The sequence below is a fragment of the Populus alba genome, chromosome 14, assembly GCF_005239225.2.
Source record: "Populus alba chromosome 14, ASM523922v2, whole genome shotgun sequence".
Taxonomy (NCBI): Eukaryota; Viridiplantae; Streptophyta; class Magnoliopsida; order Malpighiales; family Salicaceae; genus Populus; species Populus alba.
The window spans coordinates 8,785,845-8,799,532 of record NC_133297.1 but is presented as its reverse complement, the minus strand read 5'-3'; the positions used below and the strand labels follow the sequence as shown (position 1 = coordinate 8,799,532).

At 32.0% G+C, this 13,688-nt stretch overlaps 2 protein-coding genes across 2 annotated transcripts; one reads left to right on the top strand and one right to left on the bottom strand.

The window, feature by feature from the left end:
* Positions 1-2,196: 2,196 nt before the first annotated feature.
* On the bottom strand, positions 2,197-5,508 carry LOC118041118 (two-pore potassium channel 5). Its single transcript, XM_035048259.2, has 2 exons — positions 4,004-5,508; positions 2,197-2,627 (listed from the first exon to the last, which is right to left on the bottom strand). The coding sequence occupies exons 1-2, from the start codon at positions 5,011-5,013 to the stop codon at positions 2,480-2,482; spliced, it is 1,158 nt and encodes a 385-aa protein (XP_034904150.1). The 5' UTR covers positions 5,014-5,508; the 3' UTR covers positions 2,197-2,479.
* A 1,161-nt stretch (positions 5,509-6,669) lies between these two features.
* Positions 6,670-8,488, top strand: LOC118041119 (acyl transferase 4). Its single transcript, XM_035048260.2, has 2 exons — positions 6,670-7,181; positions 7,510-8,488. The coding sequence occupies exons 1-2, from the start codon at positions 6,768-6,770 to the stop codon at positions 8,365-8,367; spliced, it is 1,272 nt and encodes a 423-aa protein (XP_034904151.1). The 5' UTR covers positions 6,670-6,767; the 3' UTR covers positions 8,368-8,488.
* The last annotated feature ends 5,200 nt before the right edge of the window (positions 8,489-13,688 follow it).

The window sequence follows — 13,688 nt, the reverse complement described above, 5'->3', positions numbered from 1 at the left end:
CTTTTTTTAATTTCATCCTTTCATATTAAATTTATTAAAAATTTAGTTTTATAATTTATTTTAATTTATTTTCTATGAGGTTATTATGATTTCATAACTTTACATGTAAATTGGTAAATTAACTCGGGTTGATTTGAATTGATTCAATATATTTTTCATATCAATATTTATATATAAAAAACTCATCTTAAATATTTATTTTGAGTCAAACTACATTTTCATTGGTCATCAGTGCTGTTTTTAGACTTACTAAGTTGAACGAGTCATATAAATCAATCCCTATATGGCTTTTTAAAAACTTATACTAGAAAAACAATAGTATCTGTATTTTGTTTTCTTATTTTAAAAAAAAAATTGATATGACCTACAACGCAGTGCAAGCCATCAATTTAGTTGTCACTATCCTTGTTGGTCTGCACAACCTTAATTAATTATAGCTACAAAATATATTAAAATGCTTAGATATTTTATTATATTAGTTCACAATATTTATAAGTTTATTTTTTTTTTTTCATCATCATTTTTTTCCAATTGCTTCTTTTTTATGACTACTTTTTTATAAATATAAAAAAAAGGGCTAATGTATAAAACAAAGAGAAACTGCACGACAAATCTCAAATTCATACAGAAGAAGTTATTTTTGGCCCACATACCTTCATATGTCTTCCTTTATAGTCCCTTTTAGTTTTTGTAATTAAAAAATTTTAAAAAAATACAAAGGAGTCCAAGCTTAGTGCTCGACCTAACAGATAAAAGGTTGGATATGCGTGGGCTACAAGGCATAGCCAACACAAGTGGCCATTTTTTTCCTTTTCTTTTTCTTAATGGCCAAACCCTTCTTTTTATTGAAAAAAAAAATGAAAAAGACCTCGTTCATTGCCCAAACTCCAGTGTCTAAAAAATTAGGTTGGAGTTTTTAGCCTTAAAAATCTCTTTTGTAACTCATTTTGACTTAAAATAAATCTTTAGAGACATCATCAAAACCTCAATAAACCAAACTCTCAACTCCAAACACCAATAAATTGGTTTAAAAAAAATTAAATAAAAAAAAATTCTTTCTATTCAATTTATTTTTTCAGGTAAGATAAAGATTTAAAAAATCTTAATGGCACTTTTCTTGTCAAATTTAATCCGTTAACACAAAAATTGACCTTTTCATGTAACCAAAATATGTCCAAGTAACAAAATTATTTCTCTTTTTTTATTTTCTGATGAGTTTTTCTTTCTCTTCTCAAATTTAAGTACCGATAAATAAATAAAATAAATTATTGGATCCAATTTTATTTTTTTTAGGTTCACATTTACATGCACTATATTTTTTTAACATTATATATAATTATTATTCAGTTTTTTCATGTTCCTGAAAATAATATTATGGATTTTTATAGGAATATTAATATTTGTTTTTCAATTATTGCTGAGAATTCGACAGTAAAAGACAGTGTCAGCCTCCACAGATAGCATCGAACCCGGCAGGTAGCATGCAACGGTTTATGCGAGCCATGAGGTTCTAGGCTTGACATGAATATGGGGCTTGGATAATGGACCATTTAAGCTGGCACAAAATACAACAGGACTGGCATTAAAGGCTGGCAGTTAAACATTCAGCTTGTAGGAGAAAGTTGCAGCAAAGTTGTTGGAAGTTTCGATGGCTTTAAGTTATAGCTAGATGGAAGGAGGATTGTTTGGTCATGGTGATGGGTTGTCAAACATGGGGCATGATTAAGAATATTCTATATGGTCACTAAGTTCAAGGAAACATGTAAGAAACTGTCCAATAATTGCTCAACTATATCCATGGAGAACATTGAGGAAAACTTGTCCTATTATGTCATGAAAAACAAGGATGACAACTTTGCTTTGTAACTTTCACAATATTATATTTAAATAGGTTTGAAAGCAATGAAAGCTTTTGCTATGTAGCATACAAGTTTTGTGCACAACACACATTAATGCATTATATATTTTCTTTGTTGAGGTAATAATAAAAGGTTGAGAATTTTCATGAATATGTTATGTACTATTTTGTTTTATTGCTTGTGATAATTCCGCTTGCAGATGTCAAGTTAAAATGTGATTTGGTAAGCGAAATATATAGTTATAAGTAAATTCAAGCAAAATAAAATAAAAAAAGACTTACTATAGTGGGACCAGACTGCCGTGTGAGGTTGAGATTTTGAGTGAAAAACTTGTCCCTGTAACAAATTCTCTCTATTTCTTTTCAATTTTGAGATCACTACAATTTCAAAAATCAAAGTACTAAGATATCTACACTCTCCATGACTGTACAGTTGCTTGTTCAACAGCTTCAGGCAACCTAATGCATCTTTTGCTAGGACTATTGAAGATAGAATGTACACGTGTACCAGTGAACTTTGATGCCAAGATTTCTGCCTACCTGCACTTCCCAGAATAAAAGGGCATTTCCAAAGTCTTCTGTCGAAAACAAAAAATAAAGACTGATCTATGTGATTAATTGTCACAATCGATTCTCCAAGAGATCAGGCAAAGTTATCTTTCCCACGTTGTTCGGGTCAAGCTTGCTGAATTGATTGCAGATCTGCAATATATCTTTTTCGCCAATCTTTCCCATTTCTTTGAGCTTGTAGATTACGTACTCTGATTTACTGTAAAAAAAAAGGATGAAAAATAAATGAATCATGATCCTATCTTAGATTGAAAGACTGCATATCTAATTTTCTGTGAAAAACAAAGAAACAAAATGAATCAATAGAGGCTCTATCCAGCGTGCCAGATTACATGTTATGATTCCCATAAAGAGAATTCATTGTAAAACCCCAAAAAAAGATCAATTACATCGTCTGCAATGATATCGAGAAACAAAAGAAGGAAGATATTAGGAAGTTTAGAGGAGTTGATTGATATCAGCATCTCGATCTACACATGTTCCACATAACATGATGGCTTGGAGCAGCTATGAAGAGCCCTTGCCTTTTCAACTCAAAAGTATTTGGATAAAAAATATCTATCCAGGAAATTAAAGATTAACTACTCCGAATACTATATAACTTATTATTTGAGAAGAACTAGTCAAAGAGTGACCTTACGCGCTTAAATCCATAATCTTTAAATACTAATGGAGTCATAAATATCAGACAACCTGCTCTCCTATGTTGTTTTCAATTTCAGTAGGAAACCTATTGGCAACATAGTCCATCGAGTCTCCTGAGATCATGCAATCTACGAGACATAGATTATTGTCTTGCAGCACATCATATTTAGCTGAAGTTTCAAAAGAACTTCATGCAAATAAGCAAGAAAGGTTTTAGAATGTGACATGCTATATGCTAAACCATCCTAACTATGCTAAAGGTCTCCAAATCCAATAGAGCAATTACTTCACAAGACAACAGCCCATCACGCACTGTCTTCAATTCATGAGCCTGTCACTAACAATTAGAAGGCACGAACCAGGTTAACTTGGCTCATAAACAAGAGGAATTTAAGATTTTAATTACTTTTGATCCGCGTTTCAATGTTTGGGAACATAATACATCAGCAGTTTGACTAGAATTTGCTTATCTAAAATTCGCATCAACACAATGCTCAACCCACCCAACAATCTGAGAGTAATTATCGAGGATAGTTAGCACAGAAAAAGAAGGAAGTGTTTAATTAACTTTCAATATCCATCTCCTAGAGCAGCATTTCATCCAGATTCCATCTTATCACACATTGCCCCCAATTCAAAGCATAGGCTACTAAACTTCTGGTAAGAAGCGGATTACTTTTTCTCTTAGGTAAGAAGCTATCTCCATCTACGTGTTCACACACATGGTACTAATCAGCTATTTCTATATACTCCACAATACATATTTCAACAATTCCTCCCCCATCTAGTTAATGTTTTGAGGATTTGTTTTTACCTAAATTATCATATCATTAATTAAAAAAAAATTCCCAACAAGAAGAGCTATACCTATCCAGAAATAAAAGCAATTAGACAGATAAGAACAAGCAAGAGATCAATATAGAGCCGCACCTAATGAAACCGTTATTGTTCATATCCGCAGCAAGCAAATCCTCCACAGTGATATCTCTATGCAACACCCAATTGGTAATCCTCCTGTGCCTCTTATCAATCCTAGCCTCTGCCAAATAAAGAAATGCCCTTGCTACCGCTAATGTCGAAACCAAAAGCCAAATTGCTGCAAACAACCTCCCTGGCAAGGTCTTAAACGCCCTATCACCATACCCAACAGTCGTAACTGACATAACCGCCAAATAAACCGAATCAATCCAATCAAGATCCTCCAAAAAGTACAAAACCAAGGTCCCAATTCCAATACACAGAACCACCACACCAAGTGCCAATCCAACCTTCAATCTTATCCTCATCCTTCCCTTTTTCACATCAAAGATATAATCAGTAGCTGAAAATCCTTCGTGATTTCGATTTTTACCCATTTCAATGCTAGTCAAGATCATGCTTTCTTGCAAATCAAGAACGTAATTAACTAGCCCACTGAGCAAGATGTCTATAAATCCAAACCCAACTAGCACAAACACACAAGCAAAGACCTTTGTCACTGGTGTTAAAGGAGTTATATCACCATAACCAATGGTACACATAGTGACTATACAGAAATACAAAGCGTCAACAACCGGGTGAGTCTCAATACCCGAGAAGTGATCAGTGTTGAAAGAGTAGATAACAACTCCAAGAAGCAGATACATGGATAGCAAGAAAGTGGCTTGCCTGATTATAGAGGTAGAATCAGATTGTGGTTTAGGGATTTGGGGCTTTGTTGGTTGAAACCCTCGCATGACAACCATAGCAGGAGCTGTTTTGCACCTGTGAAGAGTGCCGGGTTTCTTGAAATGGGTATTCGGAGGTCCGAGTGGAGGAGAAGGAGAAGGAGAAGTGGATGGTGTTTTTGGGGCATCTTGGATTTCAGGGAATAGTATTGGGGTTGAAAGAGACTGAGTGAGAGTGACAACGGGTTTGGGTTTGTAACTTGTTTGGTTGCCGAGAAAAGGCTCATTCTCCATCTCCAGAAAAGAAGAAGAAGAGGAAAAAGGGGTTCGTAACTTTGTTTTGGACAAGGAGAGAGGGAGTTAGTGCTGGACGAGGAGTTGGAGACTTCTAATGGATTTTCATTTTTCTTTCTGAAAGGCTAACCTGTGGTTATCAAGTCTATAATGACTGGAGAGCAGTCTATTTTACGGTGGCAATGACCCCACTTACAGGAGGCAGATGGACAAAGAGAAGACGTCATGTTTCTTATCGATGCTGGGTTCTCAATTTGTCATGGCTGGCTATGCGTGGGTTCGGCGTCAGGTTTGACATTGACTGGTGAATAAGCCGGCGCATGCCACTACATCTCCGATCTCATGGAAAACGATGAAGATCTGCATCTGCCGATGAGCATTTGAATCATGTCTCCCTCGTTTTACACGTATTGTGAATTTGATGTGGCGATTATATTTACCAGCAAGAAGAAGGGGAGTCTTTTTTTTTTTTTTTTGGTGAAATATTGTATTTTTGTTTTTGAAAAGAAGGGGAGTCATTGACTAACGAGAAAGGAGAGGGCGTCTATCGATCGCTTTATACGGCATTGTTTGATTTTTCTGCAAAAATATTTTTGAGAAAATTTAGTTTTTTTAATATTTTAAAATAATTTTAACGTTATTAAAAAATTAGTTAGAACTCACTTTCAAACAGCTCATTCACGAGATATTGCAGCCACGGAAGAAAGTGGAGGTGGACTGTGTCCTCTCGTGCGTCACTACAATATTTCTTCTACTTTGTTCTACAAATTGGCTACCTCAACACGCAAAAGTATCTTCCAACGTAGAAAATTCAACGAGAGTTTGATAAGAGCAAGAACATGAAGCCAAGTATTGGAACCAAGCTACAAGCACCAAAACACGCAGTCTTTTTTTTGTCAACCTTCATGAGAGTTGAGATTGGATTACTCTTGATTGAGCGCTTTAATCTTCATTTTATTATATTATAATAAGTAGGCCCCTTGGCCACTTGGGGTCAAGAGTAAAATAAGTACTTCTCCTTATCAACACTGTAATTATAAAGATCATCGAGACATTACCTCATCGAGTCTGCATAGGTCCCAGCCAGCGACACTCGACGAACATATTTTATCATTCTTAAAGTTTCGAGACGTGATGGAGATCTCGTCGTATTTTATATACTAATATTTTTGCTCGTTTGACAAGGAGGTTTTAATTTTATAGTGACTTTCAGGGAATAGACTCCTGATACCGTCCCTTCCTTTCCTTAAAAGGCAACCAGACTCATCCATGGAGCCTCTCTGCCCTACCTTTAACTTTAAAAAGGCACCGTACTTCACCAAAAATATTAAAAAAATCATTCACTTGGCACTGATTTCGAGCATCTGGACTGCTTTCAACGGGAAGAAATGCTGGTGATGCCCTTTTCTTCTGTTTCCCCCCTGCAGAGATACAAGTTGGAATTAAATAAACAGAAAAATCCTGAACATTCAATACAATGGTCGAGCTAATAATAGACGGGAGAGGGTTCCTTTAGACATTCCTCGTCCTCTCCTATATTTCTACCACAAGTGACTTTCTTTATTCCCTGAGCGTTCAGTGAGACATCCTGTTCCAAGCATGCTACCTATCTTCTCTTGCTGTCAAAGCGAAACTAGACTTCAAAGCCAAGCAGATTATATTTTTATCTATTCAGAACTCCTTGTATAAAAGGTAATGGTTATGTTATGACATTGTACATCAGTTCTTGTTAGAGCTTCCTTATCAGCAATCATATGGCCATGGCTTTCTCCGTAATCAGATCAAGCCGAGGCCTGATTAGGCCGCTTGAGCGGACACCGTCCGGCATTCTTGATCTCTCAGTCATTGACAGATTGCCTGTGCTAAGATGCAATGCTCGAACACTACACGTGTTTAGGCACGGTCCTGAAGCGGCACAGGTGATCAGAGAAGCCCTGTCCAAGGCATTGGTTCCGTATTACCCTCTTGCAGGATGGCTTAAAGAGTCCAGCCAGGGTCAGCTTCAAATCGAATGTTCTGCACAAGGTGTGTGGTTCGTTGAGGCATCAGCTAATTGTACTCTCGACACTGTTGGTTACTTTGATAATGTCATGTCTATCCCCTATGATGATCTGCTTCCGGATTATGTTCCTGAAACTGAAGGGACAGAACCTCTTGTGCAAATGCAGGTATGGCTCTTAAGATTCATGTACATTTGATATTGATAAGCCAGAGTCTCCAAGGAACAGCAGAAGGTTGAACTTAAACTTTCAATACAAGTGAACGTGTAGGAGGAACTCAGAGGATGAGAGAGGACTACTTTCCACACAGGACCTTCAGCAGAAAAGAAAAAAAACCTTGGATACATTAGGTTATATTGATTTTTAAGGTTGATGGAAAAGTAACAAGTCCTTCATAGCCAAGAACATTTATTACAGACACTTGCGTTTTGTTGGAATATAGAACACCTGAGTGCTAATTGAGGTATCCATTGTTTATCTAATTTTTCCTTTTCAGGTTACTCAATTTGAATGTGGGGGTTTTGTGATTGGACTCATATTCTGCCACGCTATCTGTGATGGCCTTGGTGCTGCGCAATTCCTCAACGCTGTCGGGGAGAATGCTAGAGGCCTTGAGCATCCAAGCACCACACCGGTGTGGTGTAGAGACTTTTGTCCGCTCCCACCTCACCAAGAAAAGATGAATACTTTGCCAAAACTACCACCAGCAATGCCCAATTACAGGCTACAGCATGCCAACATAGACATTTCTCTTGATCAAATCAAACAAGTCAAGACAGAATTTCATGATTCAACCAGTCAAATGTGCTCCACATTTGAAGCCGTCGCGGCCACATTTTGGAAATTCCGAACTCTAGCTGTCAACTTCGAGCAAAATACCGAGGTCAAGCTTGTTTTCTTTGCAAATTGTCGTCAGCTCTTGGAACCTCCGTTGCCTAAGGGATTCTATGGCAACTGTTTCTTCCCGGTGACAATCACAACTTCAAGTGAGACACTAGCACAGGCATCAAATGTTGAGGTGATAAAGCTAATACAAGAAGCAAAGGGTAATCTACCAGTAGAATTCTCCAAGTATTTGAAGGGTGACGATATGAAAAATGGAGAGGACCCGTTTGCGCCACCGCTAATCTACACCACACTGTTTATATCAGAATGGGGCAGATTAGGGTTCAATCAGGTGGATTATGGATGGGGTCCTCCGGTTCACATTGTTCCAATTCAAGGGTCTAGCATTATTCCTGTTGGCATTGTTGGATCCCTGCCCTTGCCGAAGAAAGGCATCCGTTTGATGACATGGTGTGTCGAAGAGGTCCATCGCCAACCATTCATCGATCAAATGATGAAAGTTATTTGAATTCCTGCAAATGCAAATTTGACAAAATAAAACAATAAATCGTTTACTCTGAATTTGTGGTTTTTTTTTTTTTTTAACTATGAAATAAAGGAGGGTCGATGAAATTTAGGCATCTCTTTTTTTTTTTAAATGATAGAAGTAATGGTCCAAGCCTTGAACAGGTATGGATTCTATGTGGGCTTTGGGCACAACCTTGAATCAAATACGGATCAGCCCAAACTTTTATCAATGGATTGAAACTTAATATTTTTTCTCTTATTTTTTTAATCTAGCAACTCTCTCTTCTCTTTCAAGTTTTAAGACTCAAATGAAATAAAAATAAAGTTTTGGATGTAATTTTAAAACTAAAATGACCAAAAATAATTTTTGATAAAACTAAAAAGGAGGCGCCGGCATTTTTTTTTAATATATATAAATAGGTTGACAAATAATATTATTTTTTAAATATTTCGTTGTCATTGAATGTTGGAGAGTTCCCTCTCACCAGCGAACCGCCAACCTCATCTCATTGTAAAATTGGTGCTAAACATCAAAAGTTTGCAGGAGAGGCAACTTCTTCTTCTTTTCTTTTCTTTTTATTTTATATTTTTTTATTAATATAGATATCTGAACTAGCTTGCGTGCACATCAACTAATCCTATTAATTTAAAAGTTAAAAACCACATAAACCTTCAACAACTATTATATTACCACCACAAAACTCAAATCTAAATTCACAAAAAAAAAAAAAAAAACAAATCTTTTATCTGTAAACTGTTATTATCAAGGCACCTCTAAATGCTTCAGGGAGGCAACTTTGCTAGCACAAAAACCTTGTGATTGTGCAACAGAGCTACGAATCCTCTCAATTAAAGTTCAACTCAAAAATTAGAAAGTGGAAATATAATCTTCACACAGATTCTCTTAATTTCGATGTTATAGCTTATTAATTTTTTTATCTAACTGGAAAAATAATTTTAGTATCAATATGTATAATGTAACCAAAAACCATTATCCTAATATCAAATAAGCTCTTATGATATACCGACAAATGGTATTATTTTGCTGTGTTGTATTGTATTGTACTATGGAATAAAAAAAATAGGTGTTTTAACTGATTGATGTATTGTCTGTAAATATTTAAAGCAGTTAAATATACTAAAAAACATACATCATTTATATTAATTTATTCATAACCTTTTAACCCAACATATTATATGTGCACATGAATATATATATATATAATATATATTATATATATATATATATATATCTTTTATTCGAGTAATTTATATGCTAAAAAACTATATATAAAACATAGAGAGTTAAGCGAGATGTTAACTTATAACCCATTTTAGTGTAGGCAAATTCTCATTAATAGGTTTAGAGGGTAGATTTAGAGGATGTTTAGAAGTGTAATTGCGGTTGTTTTTCATTCAAAAATATATTAAAATAATATTTTTTTATTTTTTAAAAATTATTTTTGATATTAGTGCATCAAAATGATCTGAAAATACCCAAAAAAATATTAATTTAAAAAAAAAATATTTTTTTTAAAATATTTTTAAAACACAAAAACAAATAAAATAAAAAAAACATAGTGCGCACACACATAAACAAATAAATTATACCCAGATAAATATATTCATATAAATAACAAATATGTGCACATGATTTAGACTCCTTTTTTTCCTCTCAGGTTTGTGCAAACGTAAACTTGAACAAACATATATAAGCTGAACAGAAGCATAACTAGTATATATCCAGAACTGAAATTTTCCCTTACAGAAATACAGTTATCTTCAACACATAAAAAATATTATCTTGCAGTTAGTTATTGACAAAAATAAACTTAAAGAAATTATAGATAAGGAAAGGATAAATAAAGTTATCTTAAAACAATCTATTGTTTATTTTTTTTGTGCTAGTAAATTAGTAATGTGATGGCAACATTATTTCTCAAGTTTACTCAATATTTTATTCTATTGACAGCACAACCTAAGATAAAAAAATATAAGAAAAGTTACTTGTTTCTTTACTCTGCATCCTGGGTTCAAACTTCATCGTGCACGCCTGTCATCCTCGCGGTACCTTACATGTTCACTGGGTTTGCAGGATGTTCAATGAGTCGTGAGATTAGTCGTAGTGCGCGCAAGCTGACCCGGACACCCACGTAAATAAAAAAAATAATAATAAGAAAGGAGTTTTAAAAATACTATAAATTCGTAGAATTATTAAAATAATGTAAGAAATTGTCTCTAACATTGTCTTTTATAACAACAATACGTGTACTTTTTGAACAGGGAGATGCTCTTTTTTGGCACAGCTCTATTTTAAATAAGGTTTCCAATGCCACGTCTTACGTTGGAGATGCTCTAGAAGAAACTGGGGGCTGCTCTGTGTTTCCCATTTGAACAGGGAGGCCAATATTTGGGTAGATGGCCTTGGCTGATTATTAGCGAAAGTCAAAACCATTTGAGATTTATGAACCATTTGTTAAATTATTTGTTTAATCATTTTAATAACAGTTGCGTGTTTTAGCTCAGTGCAGGTTAATGCGTAAGAGTGTAGGGAGCACGTTAACTTGCATCTCATGTTATAAAATAAAATATTAAATATTTTAATCTATATATATCTTTTAGTTTTGTTTAATTTCATTATTAGTTATAATTAATGACTTTTTGTTCATTTATTTGTAAAGATGATTTTCAATTTATTTAATTAAATTTTTTCATTAGCTTTTTTATTTACACTTAATATATATATATATATATATATATATATATAAAAGCATTGGAAAAGCTTGAATAACTATTTTTTGTTGAAAAAAACAATATGACCCGCAACAGAGAAAAGGTAAAATAGCTAATTAATGGGTTTTTCTTCTATGATTTTAAGATATTATAATTTATATCAAGTTTATTTTATTTTATCTAAATTAACAAAAATACTAAAATAAATGGTATTTCTAAACAGTGAAAATACTAAGAAATGCGGCAAGTTTTTAAAAATCTTCAAGCTCATGTGGTATTTTCGTTCTTTTCTGATTATCTTTCCTTCTATTTTTTTTGCACCCAAAGTTCTGATTTTACTACTACACTAAATAAACCAGAGTCTCCCCTGCCTCCCTCACTGTTCATATGAATACCAAAGGAGATGATTTTTTTTTCTTAATTTTTTTTTTAATTCTATCTTTCATTTTTTTTCATGCATCTTTTCTTTCCATTAAATGCTTTTTAGCTTCTTCTCTTTTAATTTTATCCACTAAAATTTTATTAATTTTAAACTAATCATCATATTTCATAACAAAGGCTCACTATTCTTGGCAAATCTAGATGTGCCGCAACCACGTACTCAAGAAGAGAGCATGGCGGTCAGCTAGAAAGCATAAAACACAATGCTAGAGAAGTATACGTGTCATGTGAAATTACTAATAAAGACATTATTTTTTTTTTGTTACAATAGCCTTATGAGTTAAGAATTGATTAGGGAAAAAGAAGAAGAGAGAGACGAAGAAAAGTCTTAATATATATATAGACTTTTCTTCGTTCTTCGTCTCTCTCTTCTTCTTTTTCCCTAATCAATTCTTAAATATATATATATATATATATATATATATATATATATATATAATATATTATATATATATATATATATATATATATATATATATAAGAATTGATTAGGGAAAAAGAAGAAGAGAGAGACGAAGAAAAGTCTTAATATATATATATATATATGAACCTGCTTCGAAGCCGTACTCAAGCTCAATCGAAACCCGTTCATATGATAGTCCAAGCATCGCAGTTTATCCATAAGATATAACAAGTGTTTGTTTTATGTTATAATTTGCCTTTTGGTTTTTTTAAAAGAATTTTTTTAAGTATTTTTAAATGATTTTAATTTATTGATGTTAAAAATAACAAAAATATATTAATATATTTTTAATTAAAAAACATTTTACATTACAATACCATATACATTTTAATATAAATATAATATTGTTTGATATTGTAATAACAGTTGTTTTTTACGTGTTTTTTAAATAAAAATATATTAAAATAATATTTTATTTTTTATTTTTAAAATAAAATAATTTTAAAATATCAAAAATTAATTAAAAAAAATTAAAACTAATTTTTTTGATAGCAAAAATAAACGTTGACTAAGAGTAGTTGAATATTTGAATTCATTGTATGTACTAGTTGCCAAAAGAAAACCTTTTCTTCATGACCACGGCAGAAAAAAATCCAAACTCTTTTTGAAAGTACATGCAGTTGCACGTGTTTTTTAAATAAAAATATATTAAAATAATTTTATTTTTATTTTTTTATTTTATTTTTAAAATAACATTAATATGTCAAAATAATTTTAAAATATCAAAAATTAATTAAAAAAATTAAAACTAATTTTTTTGATCGCAAAAATAAACGTTGACTAAGTGTTTTCTAAATAAAAATATATTAAAATAATATTTTTTTTATTTTATTTTTAAAATAACATTAATTTTTTCAAAATAATTTTAAAATATCAAAAATTAATTAAAAAAATTAAAACTAATTTTTTTGATCGCAAAAATAAACGTTGACTAAGAGTAGTTGAATATTTGAATTCATTGTATGTACTAGTTGCCAAAAGAAAACCTTTTCTTCATGACCACGGCAGAAAAAATCCAAACTCTTTTTGAGAGGAGGTGAAAAGCTCGCCTCTTTCCTTGGCACGTGTTGAATTAAAGATTATGCTATAAGAAAACCCGACATGTGAGAAAATTCAAAATTGACGTCTGTTTGAAAATATTAATTTAAAAGTAATTTTTTAAATTTTTTTTATTTTAAATTAATATTTTTTTAATGCTTTCAGATTATTTTTATACTCTGACATAAAAATAATTTTAAAAAAATAAAAAATATATTATTTTAATATATTTTTAAATAAAAAATACTTTAAAAAATAACTGCAACCATACTCTTAAATATTCTCTAAATAAATAATTGAACTAAATTATTATTATATTTTTATCAATGTCATAGATACAACTTGCTTGCAATCAATTGCATTTTAGGGAGTTTGACAACATTTGTTTTTGAATATATTTTTTATTTAGAAGTATATTAAAATAATATTTTTTTATTTTTTAAAAATTATTTTTGATATTATCAAATCAAAATAATTTTAAAATATAAAAAAATAATTTCAAGTAAAAAATTTAAAATTTTTTTAATTTTCATTTATAACATAACACCAAACATGAGTTGAATTGAATTGATGCAACCAAAAAAAATTGGTCTAATGCAAGAAGCTAAGAAGGTTTATTTTATTTTTTAATTTTTTACATTTAATCT